Source organism: Gopherus evgoodei, chromosome 3 (assembly GCF_007399415.2).
Source record: "Gopherus evgoodei ecotype Sinaloan lineage chromosome 3, rGopEvg1_v1.p, whole genome shotgun sequence".
Classification (NCBI taxonomy): domain Eukaryota; kingdom Metazoa; phylum Chordata; order Testudines; family Testudinidae; genus Gopherus; species Gopherus evgoodei.
In genome coordinates this window covers 121,692,466-121,709,929 of record NC_044324.1, presented here as the reverse complement: position 1 = coordinate 121,709,929, position 17,464 = coordinate 121,692,466, and the positions used below count along the sequence as shown (strand labels likewise).

The window sequence follows — 17,464 nt, the reverse complement described above, 5'->3', positions numbered from 1 at the left end:
CAAGGCACTGTAGTTTTTACATTAATGGACCTGATCAGGGGAAATAGGCAACCTTAATTCTGGCACTTAATTTTTGAGTGCTTGACTTTCTTTCCTTGACATAGACAGAGAGGTAGGGTGTGTGTGTGTGTGTACACACCACATGATGGGTCACCTGCAAGGATGGAGCACTTAAATCCACCACACAGACCTGTGCCTCTTGAACTACGAGTAACTGATAGCAGGAGGAGGTTGTTATACTCTGTGTGGACTAGCACTCGAGGAAGATGGGACACTTTCCCAGCGGGTTTGCTGGCACCAGAGGAATAGTGAGACTCAGGAACCTTGATTCTATTCCAGATTCTGTAAAGAGTGTGCTTTCATGGGCACATTCTCCTCACCTAGCCAGTCCAAGCCTCCACTTCTCAGGCTTTTAATGCCATATCCCTCCTTTCTCCCCTCCCCCACCAAGTCCTAGTTCCCCACATCCCAGATCTTCAATCTCTATCTTTCCACATCTGTGGTCTCTGGTCGCTCCACCCCCATGTCCTTGATCCCTATCCCTACAGGCTCCCAGTTCCAATCTTACTTGCCAGATTCCTCATCTGATCTCGGTCTCTCCCTATCTCCATTGCCCTCAACTCTTTGGTCACTTTCCTTGCCCAGTCACTCCCAGTTTTCCATCCCTACCCTGGGTCCTCATCAGATCCGTTTCCACTGACAACTGCCTCTGAGTCTCCACCCGATTCTGGACCCAGATTCCAGTCCCAGTCTCCTTGTCTAGGCTTCAGTCCCCTCCTCCCCCCAGTCACCGCATACTCCTTGTCCCAATCAACTTCATCTGCTCCCTTCCCACAGGTCTGGCTCTTGACTTCTCTGCAATTGACTCAGGCAGCTTCATTCCCCACACTACCTTAGTCAAGCAGGGTGACCAGAAGCCATTCTAGCTATAGTCCTGCTAGGCAGCTACCTAGTGTGACTGGTATTTCTGGACTGCTGCCTATAAGTGCAGAACTGGCCCAACAGCTCCTCTGTCATCACAGAGGAGCAACTGGGCCAAACCTGAGTGATTCAACTGTTTTGGCCCAAATTTTCCAAAACAATTCAGCATGAGCCACAAACCCAGAATGGAAAATTTCATCCAAATGGTTAAAGTTTGCCAAAAATATAAACAACTGAAAATATGGTGGTTATAATGGGAGTTATCAAACAATCTTAATTATAGATAATCTTATCAACCCCATCTAAAATAATATCAACATGCAAGAGTTAGTCTCATAGGTTAATACCATATTTCCATCACTGATACAAATCTAAGACTTCAGAAACTATGCACTTTGAATGTTCAAAAGCAAATAATTTAAAAAATAAGTAATATAAGCCTTTCAGAGGCACAGCACAGAACTCACAGCCAAGGGGTGATGGGACTAAGGGCTTGGCTACACTCGAAACTTCAAAGCACTGCAAGTGTGAGTGTGGTAGCAGCGCCAGCACTGGGAGAGAGCTCTCCCAGTGCTGCATGTACTCCACCTCCTCTTGGGGATTAGCCTACAGTGCTGCGGCACTGTTTACACTGGCGCTTTACAGCGCTGTATCTTGCAGCACTCTGGGGTGTGTTTTTTTTCACACCCCTGAGCGAGAAAGTTGCAGCGCTGTAAAGCGCCAGTGTAGCCAAGGCCTAAAATGGCTTGAAGCCAGTGCTGTGTCCTCATTATCAACTGTTTCAAGGGCTGGAGTGGTCCCTGTTGTAATTTAGATGGAGGCTATGTTACAGCAGCCTCCCTGGGCTGCCCTACAGCGGACAGTGCTGCTCAGGATCTCTGCAACCCTATGCCCTCAATCCTGCCTGCGGAACAGCTGTGAAGCTTCCTATGTCAAGGCTGGAGAGAGGGTCCTCAGAAGGTACCTGAGGCTATTTTCCACAGTTCTTGCACAATGGGAATTCTCCCCCGGCTAGCTCCAGGGCTTTTCAAGTTCCTTGGTTTTACATCATTCTGGCTCTTTTGCTCAGTGCGCAGGGACCAGAGAGTGGCTAACTCAGGATCTCACCCAGTATCTTTAAGTTTAAGTTAGGGTAGGCAGTGAACACAGGATTCAGTCTATAGCTTATGCTTTCTTATAACATACAGAGTTGTTGCAGAACTACACATATGTTGTATTGTAAAAACTGAAGCTAACAGAAATAAGAATGAGATCTAAACATTGCAGAATGACACTGTGGAATAAGTGCATTAATAAACCTGGAACATTACTTTTCTATTTAAATTCGAATGGGATTTTACAGAAAATTGAATTCCAGAAATGTTAAATATACTAACTCACCTTCAATACCATGAATAGAAGTTATAGTTGCATTTTGATTTAAACATATATGAACAGATTTTTATATACACTCGCATGTTCACAAAGATATACACAAAAACACTGCTATCTTCCTTTCCTACTTTACAAAAATAAACAAAGACACTTTTGAAATTGCATGTTCATGTTAATTTTAGTTTTCTGAGCTCCTTACAAGTAATCACCACCTTGTAACACCCATTATGAAATAAATAATGCTGTCAAGCTCTTCTTGGTCAGAATTACACTGGGTCAATCACCTAAGGGCAAATTGTAACCTATATACTTGTTTCTTTCTACAAGGAACACGTTTCTATGGAAATGTCCATGTGCTAAACAGTGAAACACAGTGTTCTGCCACAAATGAATCAAAGGGAGGAGATACTTCAAAAAAATTAGCCCCAAACCCTGCTACCACTATGGTCAACAGTTAAAACTGGACTTACTCTGGATTTACACTGGTGTCACCAACAGCAGAATTTGGTCCAGTGACTTCAATGGGAGCAAGACTGGGCCTATAGAGTAGCACACAGTGTAACAAAGTAGGATGTGCTTGAATGCTGAGCATTATGTTAACTTTGCATATCTTCAGTTTGAAAAGTTTTTACAGTATCGGGAGTTTCCTACCTTTGCCAATTTTCTCAGCCTTCTCTGCTTGCTTACTGGCAACTGGAATTTCATTTTTTAACTCAGGCCCTTTGGTCTCTTTAGCCTTCATATCTGACAGAGGATTTTTCAGTTCAGTTGTCGTCTCATTTGGTAGCTTAAATTCTGGCACTATGTCTTTTAAAAAGATCCAAACTTTATCCAAATATCCAGGCCTTAAAAAATACATACAATACATCAACATTACTTATATTTGCTACCGAACAAGGCTTTCTGCTCTGAATCTGACAATTTGGAAAAGTAACTGTATTATTTCAGATAACAAGCACACTGCTGTATTTATATGTTTTCATGTATAATTGTCAGAAAAACAACAAGCGTTGGCAAGAACAGGGTTTGTGCCAGGCGTTATAGACAGACTGCTTAGTGGAGCCAGCACATCAAGCCATCCTGTGCTCATGCTTGTTAGGGGACACTGCTGTGGAAGACCTGATACTTTACAACTAATGGGGAAATCTTCAGTAGATCATTCTGCAACACTAAAACGATAATGTAGGATCTTAAACTGAGACATAGAGTAAACATCTTAATAAGTAAATCCTGATTTTGTAAAAAAGAAACACCCCTCCAAACGTCCTTCTAGCTGCTCCTATTCACCTCAATAAAACCAACTCCAACACCTTCTCCCCATGGAATCCAACAAAGACTGTCTAACAGTCCCTTGATATGATGGCAGCTGTTGTGCTGGCTCCCCATAGGGGATCCTTGCATCCAGAAATAAAGTAAACTCTGATCAATTGATGTGGAAGGGGCGGGGGAGTGGAGGGAACCTGAACTGACTCCCACAGTAACTGCATGAAAAACTTAAAACCATATCTCTCAACAGTTTATTGTGCAACAAGCTGTAGCCAGCTCTGTGTTACTGCACTCAGCAACGGTGTAGTACTCAATCCTATTTGCAAAACAAACAAAAAAAACCCCAAAATAATATTCAGGGTCAGACACTAGCTTTCATTGCTGAAGTAGTAAATTGCAGATGCAATATGACCCCTGTAAGTTAGGTCACTTGGATGTCTAAATTTCTGATCTGCCGGCATATTCTGGGGCTTAAACAGCTAAGTACCTGGTAACCTATATTGCAAGCACAAGTAGGGGCCCTATATAAGGCCAGACTGAAATTTTGGCCCCTTACGTACTATTTACTGTTGGAATATTAGTCCATTTAATGTTTAACTGTTTCTTTTAAAATACATTAACTAAAAGGCTACCAGTTGCAAAAGTACTATTTCTTTTACAAAAAGAGCCTACTACACCATATATCCCTATCAGCCACTCAAAAAAAGGAGGATGTCAGACTAATTCCCTGTTGCACTGGCTGTTCAGAATGGACTTGAATATGAGCTATCAGGGAGAGGGAGCTGGGAGAATGGGAGCAAGAGTGTTATTAAATGAAGTTTAGTATTTTAGCTTGAAATAAAAGTAAACAAGTTGCATCAGCTTGGAAATGTGAAAAGAACAGTCAATTGAACTCAACCTCTTTGTTTCTAGTTACACATAGGATTTCTTGTGTTTCCTACAGTAAATTCTTATACAAAGTGATGCTACTATATATTAAAATAATCTTTGCCTGTCACATATCAGAATAAACCAGACATACATAGCAAAGTAGACTGTTTTCATTGCTGGGTTCAATATGAGTTAAAAAGTGTAACTAAAAAGAAACATCATCAGCTCTAACCTTGGTAATAGCTTCACAAGTGTCAGAAATGCTTGCAGACATAAATTTAGCAAAATTCTTCAGAGACTGCAAGCTTCTGACCTTCAAAGTCTTTAAACACACATCTCCCCACTTATTAGAGTTAAAAACCTGACCTTTCATAAATTGATTTTTAAGGCCCACATCTCAGTTCATCTAGGCTCTTTGAAAAATAGTATTTATTGCTTAACAGAAGAACTCACTGGAGAGGAATAACTTCCGGTATCCATCCAGTAAGTGCATGGAGAATTGTGAATTCCTCCAGCTCTCGTTTTCCAGCTTCGTGTATACTACAAGAAATTCAAATATTAAAATATTTATAGTTAAGTAGAGCCTGATACAACTCCCATGGAAGTCAATAGTTAACAATAACATTAATAGAGGTTAGATCAGGCATATAGAGATTAGCAAATTATTGTAAAAAAAGCTATCAACACACAGAGCCATTACGGATGTTCCTGAATCCATTGCTGCTAAAGATCTTCCAGTTGAAGTTTCAACATTTTCAGCTTCATGGGCTGCAGCTAATTCTCTTTTAAATTTATTTAAAGTGTATAATATACCCTTTTAAGAAAATCTACTACAATTAGCACTTGTTTCTGCAATGTCACGTGATAGTAATGAGATTAAATAAAACTGGAAACCAAAAGGTTATCTGAAGTTTGTTATAAATAAATTTTCTGATATCTCTACCAACTTATAAATGCCACACAAAATTAACTTTCACATATATGTCTCTTTGCTGGGTTCTCAGACCTCAGTCTTACGGCCTCTAAACTTATATTTAATTAAACTAAAGGTAAAATGTTTAAAAGTACCTTAGTTACTCATAAGTGTAAAATCTCTCTTTTGAAAATGGAACTTAGGCTTCTAAGTCACTAATCAGCTTTTGAAAATTTCAGCCTAGACTTTTTTTTTTTTAAACTCCCATAACTAATGTTGCAGTATACTAGAAAACAAAACTCACTTATGTGTAGGCAAACAACATGATTCAAATGTTGAAAGTCTTGAGACACAATTGCTCGTGGAGAGCCAGATTCTGGGGCAGGGTCCATCCCTGCTCCCCAACCCCACCATCACCTTGGAGCAGGAGGGGACTTGAGAGGCAAGCTGTGACTGAGCCACAGTCTGCTTCCCAGGTCAGTCCTGGGGCAGTGCTTCACCATGCTGCTGAATACATGTGACAAAATCATGACTAAACCCTAATTATCAATATCTTGTGATGGTCTATGTTTCTATACATAGACCATAGTTCTATGTTTGTCGGTTTTATTTTATATGCAAAGTACCTCTAAATTACATTTTTTGATAAATACTAGCAAACATATCTCCTACATGTTTTTATACTTAGTTGTCTCTATGATGTTTATTTTTGTAAAGCTTTGATATAGTCAGATTCCTTAATTTTGTCTTTTATAAGAATAGTGTCATAACTATAAAGGGAAGGGTAACAACCCTCCTGTAGACAATACTATAAAATCCCTCCTGGCTAGAGGCAGCAAAATCCTTTTACCTGTAAAGGGTTAAGAAGATCAGGAAACCTGGCTGACACCTGACCCAAAGGACCAATAAGGGGACAAGAGACTTTCAAATCTGGGCAGGGGGAGGGCTTGTGTTTGTGCTCTTTGTTTTGGTGTTGTTCGCTCTTGGGACTAAGAGGGACCGGACATCAATCCATGCTCTCCAAATCTTTCTGAACAAGTTGTTCATATTTCAAACTTGTAAGTAACAGCCAGGCAAGGCGTATTAGTTTATCTTTGTTTTTCTCAACTTGTGAATGTTCCTTTGCTAGAGGGAGGTATCCCTGATTTGCTGTAACTTTGAACCTAAGGCTAGAGGGGGTTCCTCTGGGCTCTTTGAATCTGATTACCCTGTAAAGTTATTTTCCATCCTGATTTTACAGAGATGATTTTTACCTTTTCTTTTTAAATCAATCCCTTCTTTTAAGAACCTGACTGATTTTTCCAAAGATCCAGGGGTGTGGGTCTTCGATCACTTTTGTAACCAATTGGTTAGGATATTATTCTCAAACCTCCCCAGGAAAGGGGGTATAAGGGCTTGGGAGGAAATTTGGGGAAAGAGGAACTCCAAGTGGTCCTTTCCCTGTTTCCTGTTAAATCTCTTGGTGGTGATGGTGGCGGCGGCAGGTTTTAACTTAAGCTGGTAGGAAAAAGCGTAGGGGGCTTTCATGTGGGTCCCCACATCTGTACCCTAGAGTTCAGAGTTGGGAAGGTATCTTAACAAATGCATACCGGTAATTATTTCAGAAGTTGAACACTAAATGAAAAGGCCCAGCAAGGAGTCAAAGAATATCCAGTATATCATTCATGAACTACGAAAATCTTTCTGAATTGATAACTTAAGTGACTGGCAAACATTATGTTTAAAATATGCAGGATGTGACCCTCTCCGTCAAATACTACAAAATACATTCACTAGACTGCCACAGAAATAAAGACTGCAGTTTAAACTTTGCCTCTTCAGAATCCACTTTCCAGCTCCACTATTTTTCTTTCCTTTTCCTAATCAAAAGTCCTAATCTTTTTTTAAAGGTCACTCTCAAGAAAAACTTGACCTAATAAAATACACTACTCATTCTCAGAATAGAATTTTAAAATTTACAACTTATTGCTAAATACAACCTCCCTTTTAAAAAAGAGAACATGTTTGTTTATATTGTTACAAATGAAATTCTATCCTTGATTCTATTTTTTCTTCTCTGTTTTAACAATAAACTAAGGCTATGTCTACACCACAAAGTTAAGTTAACTTAAGTTATGTTGACAATCCTCCACCACTGTAATTAAACTGCTGGTGCATATCCACACAATGATCCTTGTGACAGCAGAGTGTGTCCACAGTTGGTGCTCTTGCATTGACATACAGAGCAGTGCACCCGTGGGCAGCTATCCCATTGTGCAACTTGCCACCATCTGCCACTGGGTGCTCTAGGAAAGGATTGCAGTGCAATTCTATCATATAAGGTAGCATCCTATCATATAATTTTCTTCATCCCATCATTCCATGGGCTTCCTACTATGTTTTACACTGCTTTTCAACAGCCCTTGTAAATTGTGTGTCCGCCATCTCTGGCTAAAAGCATGGATCCTGTCTGTCTTGTGATGAGTGTTATGAACACAATGCAGCTGATCTTCCAGTATTTCATGATCTGCAATCTGATAATGCCACCATGGTGCCTGTCCTGCTGTGTGCTATGGAAAGAAATGATTCAAGATTGCTGTTGGCATTCACGGAGCAGCAGCACATGGTGGACTCTCAGTACTGGGCTTGGGAAACAAGCACTGAGTGGTGGGATCACATCATGATGCAGGTAGGGGAGGATGTGCAGAGTGAAGAACTTTTGGATATGCAAAGCCACCTTCCTGGTGCTGTGTTCTGAGCTTCCCCTGTCCTTCAGCCCAAGAACACCAAAATGAGAGTTGCCCTCATGGTGGACAAGTTAGTGGCACTCGCTGTGTGGAAGCTGGCAACTCCAGACTGCCATCAATCAGTTGTGAATCAGTTTGGAGTTGGGAAGTCCTGTGGGAGTTGCAGTAATGCAAGCGTGCAGGGCCATTAATCATCTCCTGTTATGAAGGACTGTGCCTCTGGGCAATGTCAGGAAATAATGGATGGTTTGCGGCAATGGGATTACCGACTAGAGCAGGGCGATAAATGGCGTGCATAATTCCATTTTGGCCCCAAACCACCTTGTGATGGAACATATCAATAGAAAGGGCTACTTTTCTATTGTATTGCAAGAGTTGGTGGATCACTGGGGTTGTTTCACCGACATCAACACAGGGTGGTCAGGGAAGGTGCATGGCACATGCATCTTCAGGAATAGTGACCTACACAGAAAGCTGCAAGCAGGGACTTTCCAGACCAGAAAATTGTAATTGGGGATGTGGAAATGCCAGTTGTGATCCTCGGAGACCCAGCCTACCCCTTGCTCCCGTGGCTCATAAAGCCTTACACCAAAAACCTTGACAACAGCAAGAAGCACTTACACAACAGGTGTACTATGGAAATGCTCCAGCTGCCACTGTGTGTGAATTTCATCAGCAACCTTCATGTGTAGGAGACTAATAAAGATTCATTTTGTTTCCCTAAGTTCAATTTTATTTAACAGCTATACAGACATTTCTATTATCTATGAGGGACATGACAATGAGGAGCACTTTTTAATAAGGCTTTCACAGCTGCGTATATGTCCAGCTGCCATTGTGAAACATGCCCCTGGGGTGGAGTGCTGTGGCCCAGGAACATGCTAAGAATGTGTTTGGGGAGGGCACTGAAGGCAGTTCTGAATGAGCTACAGGGGGAGAGCACAGCTGTGTTCCACTTGAAGCACAGTCAGGGACCTCAGCATGTCTGTTTGGTCCTTGAGCAACTAAATCATCCACTCCTAAATGTTTCCTCTCCTAGCTATATATTCTCATTTTCATTGATAGCAAGCACGGAGCTTGGAGAGAAGCTATCAACAGCATCAAATTATTGTAGCACCTTCTTGAACACATCTTCCTTACTCTTCCTGGTTTGTCTCCTTAGCAGACACAGTTGCTCAGCTGGTGTACAGGAGGAGACTCTCAAGGCCACATCTGCAGAAACTAAAGAAACAGACAGAGGCAGCCTTGATTACATACACCACCTTCTCACTGTCCCTTGGCAAGCACATAGCATGGAGAGAACCCTAACCATGGTGAGTTGGGCATAAGGGAGAGGGAGTAAGATGGGACAAAGGGAAGGGGGATCATTACAAGCTCCTAGGGATACTATTCTGAATACTGGAACCATTTTCCATAGACGGGGGTGATAGAAGCTGATATCTCACTCCTGAATGTAACCGAAGATGCAAGGGTGCAGCTCCTGCATGTGTGCGGCTGCATACTGAGTCCATATGCTGCGCACCTGTGTGCTGCTCTGGTGCCTGCAGACATAACTGCTGATTGGCATGGCAGGGGAAGGAACAAAACAGCCCTCCCAAGGAATCCTCGGCAGAGGATTGCAGAACACCTCCACAAAAAAGTTTCCAAGAGATCAGTATGGAGGATTCCTGGGACATCCCGGTGTGCATCAACTTTTCCATGGGCCCCTCCTCGGTCTAGCTACACAGAGGAATAAGAGGCAGATGCATACAGTGCTACTGTTGGTTATATCTATCCCTCTTCTACATTGGGAAAAAATAGCTCTCTCTCATTTCTCCCTGCAGTATCAAAGCACAACAAGTACTTACTGGGGCGCTCTCCTGTATCAGGCTCTCTCTGGTACTCTCCTGTATCAGGTGCACCAGGAGTGCTGGGACTGGCTAGACCACTCCGGAGTTAAAAACGGGTCCTGGCTCATCACGCCACTAAACAATTCAGTCACCTGTCTTCCATCCTCCTCCAATTCCACTTCTTTGTCTACCACTTCATCCTCAGGGTTAACGCTGCTGGCCACTGCCTCCAACATCCCCATAGGGCTTCTGGCGGTGAAAGTGGGGTCGGCACAGAGGATAGTGTGACCAGACCAACAATTGGCCTCCTTTAACTTCTGGTATACCTGCCTCAGGTCCTTGATCTTGGCACGGTACTGCTGCATCTCCCTCTCACACCCCTTCAGCTCCGTGCCGCAAGCAATCTGCCCATAGGCAAAGTTTCTATGACTGGAGCGGAGCTGTGACTGCATAGCCTCTTCTCCCCACAGACCCAGTAGATCCAACAACTCCATGTAGGAGCGTTTTTGCTTCAGTGAGCCGCCATGCTCAAATGGGAAGATGCTATGTGAACTGTCTACAACAAGCAAGGGAGGAAGAGGAATTTCAAAAATTCTTTTGGCTTTAAAGGGGGAGGGGAACGTGCCTGTGTACTTGGCTGCAGGGCAGCGGAGCCCAAAGTGGTGATCAGAGCAGTCATGAATGGCATTCTGGACACTTCCTGGAGGGCAATTTGGGCAACATAAGCAATGCAGTGTCTACCTTGACACTGCGTCACTAACTTTATTGAAAAAAACTCTATGCTGCTGGTCCAGGTTGTTTTATTATGTCAGTGTAGCAGAAGAGTTAAATTGGTTGGAGGAGATTTGCTGTATGTACACCTCCACTGTTTTATTGATGAAAGATAACTTTCGTCGACAAAACTGTTTAATATAAACATGGCTTTAAGGTCTCCATCCTTACTGCCTCCAATTTATAATCTGTTGTACACTGACTCCATTCTTCTTTAAAGAGAGAGATGTAGTGGACTGGAATCCTTTCAGAGTGTATCATTACTACCCCTAACTGGCTGAAGGAGTTCCTTTCTCCTTTCCCAAGAAACACAAATCCCATTGCTCCTGCCCAATGGGCTGAGCACAGAGCACTTCGTATCTTCATTGGCCTGGCTTACAACTAAACAGAACCAAATCTATAATATGGCATTGCAGATTACTATCACTAACTCCACCAGCAGAGACTCAGTTATTTTGTTTTCACTTCCAGTTTGTATATTACTTGTCCAATGTTGATTGGTTATGCATTACTTAGCTTAGCATCACTGCTGTAAGACATGATATTTAACTGACAAACTACCGATGCTGAAAGCAAGAACCACCATGCATTATGACAATATTGCATGTAAGTTATCTTGGATTTGTCATCTATCTCCACTCCTCCAAACTCATTAAAATTTCTGGGACATTTCTACTCTGCATGTGAAGAGTTTTTTGGTTTGTTTTCTGCAACACACACAGTAATGTCATGCAGACAAGGCAGTGAAAAAAAATTCTTGGATTAATTTCCTTATGAAGCTTTCAGAGTGTATACACACACACACACACACACACACAGAGCGCGCGCTGTGTTTGCTACAGCCGCTGAGAAAACTGACTACACAGATTTACTGTGTCAGTTTTCACATCACAGCTCAAAAACCACATTTACCATTACAATAATTTGCAACAAACATTCACCATGTGTATTATAATTTTGTTGCTTATTAATTCCATCTAATTTTATAGAACAAACTGATAAAGAGCTCACTAAACATACTCAGTGTTCGCCAGCTTAATGATTGCTTTCGCCAGCAACAGTGGCCAAAGTTCAGTTTGACAGGTTGTAGCTGGAAGCAACAAATTATTCTCTTCGTTGAAAGGCATAGTATCATCCACAATGATCTTTCGCCAGCATCCCTATGAATGAGAAAAAAAAGAAACATTAAAACAGTGTGATGGAAATAAGAAACAGATTCATTGCAGGAAATCTATGTGTTCTCCAAGAATCCACTCCTAGTGTAGCTTCATTTATATTACTGATTATTTTAATGAATAGGGAAAGTAATGCAGATTGCAATTTAAAACCCTAGTAGGTACACTTAGCATGTCAGATATGGAAGTTCCTTGCTAATTTGATAGAGCTTATTTCCAATTCTGTTACTCTCACGGATCTCTACTAACGCCATGTTAAATCTTAACCTACTATTTGTTCCAAATGATTTGGATAAGGCTCTAATTTGGCACTCTGTACACCACCTGCAACACATGCGAAAAGCAGGGAAGAATTTTAAACATGTATATTTGTGTTATATTTTAACATTTAGGACACACCATGATAGATTTTGAAATATTGTTGGTATGCTGCACTATGCAAAGAAAATTGTTCAGAGAATGTGAGAGATTCATGGAATCTGTTTTCAGATCATCCATATTACTACCTCTTTACTGTTTGACTATTTTATTTCACATAGAAATCTAACTGCAATTATTTTCCAGATTTATGTGCAGTGTTAAATGTATGGCATATTTTCAATTGCTATCACGGAGTCCCTGGAAAAATATGCCAAATGCCTCTTTAAGGCCCCAATCCTGCAAACACTTAGGCTCACGCTTGACTTTATGCATATGAATAATCCCATTGTCTTAAATAGGACTACTAATATGCCTAAAACTAAGGATTAGGGCTAAATCATATAAGGTATAGAGAGGAGAAATGATGGTGTAGTTCTATCGACCTCTATAGGTATTTATAATGCAATCACTGTGGTATCTGAATTATTTACAAAACCTCAGTTTTAATTTAGTGTTATGAATGAAAATTTAAACCCTTTGTGGTTTTGTAATCAGAATAAGGCACATTTCAGTTTCAAAACATTCATTTGTGTCTCAAACTGAAATAGTAATTAATTTCACCCTTTTCATAATCCTTTTGTGTTCATGGATTATAAAGTGAACTTAAAAATTACCAAACTCAATATTAAACACAGCAATGAAACCACGTTAGACTCAACATTGCAAAAAACATATACAAAAGGCATAACCTCCCAAATTAAAAAAACATGGCAAAAATACATATAGGAGCATGCAAAATTCTACCATCAACATTTCACAAAATATGTATTGCTACCAACCTACATCCCTTACCTGTGGTTGTTCTACTGGGGTTTGGATTGCTGGGTGAACCCTGTAATCTGCACCTACTGGTACAGTTTATTTTATTTTAGGACACCTTGACCTCACCCTTCTAGTGCCTTCTCCAGAATCCCTGAGAAAATGGGATATGATAGAGAACCCAGAAAATGTTTATTTGAAATCTAATTATTTCCAAGGACCCATCTGACAAAACTGCAGAGGTTGCCAAACTACAGTCCATGGATCACTGGTATTTGCAGAACACTTACTGGCTTGTCACATGCTGCTGCCTTTTTCGTTTCCAGCAAAGACAGCCTCTATGGACCTGTATAACTTGATGGAGAGAATGCGCAGAAGCCAGCTTTGGCTTCTCTGCTGCATCAGAGGGAGAGAGGAAACAGAAGTTGTCCTCTGAAAAGGGTGAACCACCAACAGCAGAGGAAATTCCAAGGGAGAAAGGAACCAAGCAAGGGAACCAGGGAAAGCATCTGCAGAATGAAAGGAAGAAAAGGCAGCATAGAATCATATAAAAGGCAATGGACAAGAAGGGGAGCAGGCAACAAAGATGCATGGACAGAGGAGCAGGACAGGAGACAGGAACAAAACAAATTGTGCAAGAGATGAAATGAAGAGCAAAAGAGTACTTAACTGTCTTTTTAAAACAAAAAACAAACAACTAAGTGCTAGTTGCTTTTCCATGTAAGTAACTGACAATTTCCACAGTAATGCTGCATGATCAAATAGGAAAGGGAAGTAATCAATAAGGGTGTCTCTATTAAAATGTTATCTCCCCTATGAAAAAGCTGCTAAACCCTCAGAGTACAGTATCTGGCATGCTGCTGTGATTAGTTAGAGGAGGCTTATAAGGGCAGGCAAGGCAGGCTCCAGGCACCAGTGGAGGAAGCATATGCCTGGGGAAGCACATGCTAAGGGGTGGCATCCCGTCCATTCTTGGGGCAGCACAGTCCGGGCAGCTTTTTTTTTTTTTGTGCGCGCTTCGGCAGTTTGGGTGGTGGTTTTTTTCTGCTTGGGGCAGCAAAAATGGTAGAGCCAGTCCTGAGCGCAGGCCAGCCTTTTGGCCCCATTAATGATAAACAAAAGAGCTGAGATTAAGAATAATAAAAAATACAAATTAAATTAGAAAGTTGGTGACGCAAAACAAACACAGTCAACAAAAGAGGCAAAAAATCCAAAAGGATCAGTGACAAAAGTGGCAAAAATGGCTATATCGACTTTTGAGTGACCAGGTTTAAAAGATAGCCACTGATGGTTTCCAGCATACATCCTCAGGGAGAGAGTTCCTTAGAAGGTTTCCATGAAGGAAAAGAACCTGCCCCACAAGCAGAAGCTAAGTACTTTGTACTTAAATTAATAAAAGCTTTTTAGGCTATTTTCAAGATATTCGAATCCACTTGGTTATCAGAAGCTGGAGAAAGCTCTGCACTTCACAATGAGGGAAACAAATTCACCACATCAAGGAAAGACAAATGCTCTCCTTTACTTAAACTAATTATTAAGTAAAAGATATGAGTAGTGTTACTACATTATTAAGAGGTGGTAGTGTTAAATGAATTTACATAATGATTTTTGTATTTTTTTAAATTGGCTATCATCTGTATGCTTTAGTTCAGTTTGATAAATTATTTAAATATAATAGGTACAACATGGATTCAGGCTGGTGGTTCCTATTGCTATGTAATTGGTGCTTCCACCAATTCTTAAGATTTTAGAAGACAAGAATCTAAAAAGAGAGTTTAAACCATATAATAAGTAAATGAAGGCATCATCATATAGGTAGATATTTCTAAAGGCAAAGAATATTTGCTAATGGCCATAACTGATTTTTTAATTTCTCAAGTGTATTTTTGAAAACCAAAAAAGTTTTTGAATGGCAGACCTTTAATTGCTCAAACAAACAATGAGATAAGACATAGCTTTGTTGCCTCTCTCATGTAGCAGTTCAACCAAATGTTTCATAAACTAAGCAGTACAAGTTAATGGGCAAAAAAAAAAGGAAATGTTTGTCTACTCATTTTTCTCCATAGCTAAGGATGCAGTAACTCTGTAAGTTATTCTTAAGAGTGCATTAGTTACTAATCATACTTTAACAGTTAAATAACATACACTGCAGTGTGACAATCTTCTTTTCCTTTCAGATATTATTTGACTTTTTCTCCTTGACTGATTTTTTTATTAACTAAGTGTATGAAATCTTCAAATCTGTATTGTAATTATCATGCATTGACAATAGCCCCTTTTAAAAGCCTAAATATATATTATTTTAAAATGTACATTGTGAGAGAGGGGGACTGGAGACAGAGGGGAAGTAATTCCTAAGGACTAAAAGTAAGAGTTCAAAATCAGAAATAGGAATCCTTATGAGACAGAGAGCAGAAATGAAGCAGCAAGTTCAGTTCAGGGTAATACTATTTTTGGGGTCAGAATTTTATTTGATGGAAGAGGGAGGACATTATTGGCCGAAATGAGCTGAATGAATGTGCAGGACGAAAATCAAGCTAATGGCTCTACTATTTTGCAATTATGTTGAATAAGTACACTCCACGCCAGGTCTTAAGATTTAAGAGGCAGCCCTGTGAGAAATGAATATGAAACCCCCACAGAACTCCTACCAAGACTTTACACCAGTTGGTCCCAATTCTTTCCCTGTAGAATACAACTTCTAATTGTGGAGAACTGAGACTCAGGACAGCAGAATGGGGATAGGACTTCTAATGCAACAATATAGGGTGGAGGTGCCAGAATGTGTTCGCTTATTACAGTTATTGCTGAAGAGACTGGATGTGGTATATCAAGTAGAACAAAGAGGAAGGTTTAACCACATGGTGATTCTGGTGAGATATCAGTCTCCTTAAGAGATAATATGATGTCTCACTGAAACCAGCCTAGAGTAAAAGCCCACTCCCTCTTTATCCTCCCATCTGTGAACTTTCTCTCCTTCTCCCTTTATTCTTCCCCCTCTCAATTTCCCTTCAGCTCTCTCCCAGATTTCCCTTCTCACCCCCCACCATTGATGTTTATCGCTCTTCCTTCTCCTTTGCACGTCCCCTTCTTTCTCCCCACCTTTCCTGAACTAGTGGAAGAGTTGGTAGAGCCAGCAGAGGAAGCAACAAAAAGGGAACTTCAGTGAAGGGAGAATAGAACACACAACTCAGGAAATGACAGTTAAAGTAGCCTAAGCAACTTTAACTGTGCAGATGTGTTACAATACTGTCGTTTATTACATGCTGTTGTTCCCCATAGAGCCCCAGCATCATTCAGACACTACAGACAGCACTCTCAACCCAAGATTATAGGGGTAAGATCATGTTCTCTGAACTCCTGCAACTGACTCAAGACGTGGAAGGCAACTCCTGGCTCCCCTGTATGGGGCATTAGCATTACAAGTCACAGTGCCAGGGAGAGGACTGCCTCCACAAATCTAATTCACCTCCCAAGCAAGTGGATGGAGAGGAGACTTGGCTCTCCTCTTCCCCACCTCTACACCCCCAAACAACCTGGCAAATGGAACTCAGCATCAATCAATAGCAGATTACTATCCCAATGGAGCAAGGAAAGAGCCAGGGCATAAATTATGACTCTCACAGTGAAGAGCTGCAATTTGTTCCCTCATCTACTCCTTGGGAAGCTTAGCTATGCACCACCTCTTACACAAGGCAAATTGTAGAGATACAATCTAGCACTATATTATATTTTGTCAAGGTAGCAACTATGGTTATGAATGAACTGACACTTTCATTGTTTAACCCTATTTTAGTTTCTCTTACATTTCTTTTAAAATTACCTTTTGAGGGGCTATCATATATATGTTCAGACTGACCCTACAAGCAAATCTCTTTGGAAAGATTCCTAAAAATCTATTAAGATATTTCTAAGTTAATCCAATCTGAACAGAACTCAATTTTAAAACTTCACTTGGGGCCTGTACTGAATGGAGGAATGTGTGCTTTTCCTAATATTAAACAAAGTTGGGGATATTTAAAAATAGAACGAACATGTATAGGATTTTGTTTTCTGTTACTTAAAAAAGGGTGCACCAAATCACAATGGTGCCGCATATATGCATGGGTGCTAATATTTAAAAGCTCCCCTCACCTTTGTTTGCATTTGTGCTCATTCCAAGAATCAGAAGTGATTATAAATATTTTAACGGGAGAGGAATAAGAGAATACAACACTTCCTTCTTACTTTTCTGTACAGTAAATTTAGACAACATGACCACTAAAGCAACAGTTTAACACTGAGCTGAGATGAGTGATTTTGCAAGGTTATGGAAGAATTTAGGTAATTTTTATTTTTATCTGTAGAGGTTTTTGAAAGAACCTGGAGTCACGTAGTTGCTAAGCAACACAACATACATTGCAAGGCTCGTTCAATATCTCTACACTAACACATCGCTTT

At 40.7% G+C, this 17,464-nt stretch overlaps 1 protein-coding gene across 4 annotated transcripts in view; it reads right to left on the bottom strand.

The window, feature by feature from the left end:
• Window positions 1-17,464, bottom strand: part of ADGB (androglobin) — a 221,736-nt gene that overhangs the window by 157,505 nt on the left and 46,767 nt on the right. For 3 of the 4 annotated variants that reach the window (XM_030556520.1, XM_030556521.1, XM_030556522.1), the window contains 3 exons: window positions 11,691-11,830; window positions 4,885-4,971; window positions 2,947-3,140 (listed from right to left, as the gene is read on the bottom strand). In XM_030556520.1, coding sequence (XP_030412380.1) covers window positions 2,947-3,140; window positions 4,885-4,971; window positions 11,691-11,830 — 421 coding nt within the window. Of the gene's footprint in view, window positions 1-2,946; window positions 3,141-4,884; window positions 4,972-9,187; window positions 9,265-11,690; window positions 11,831-17,464 lie in introns of those variants that run through there. The other variant, XM_030556524.1, reaches the window with a different exon arrangement.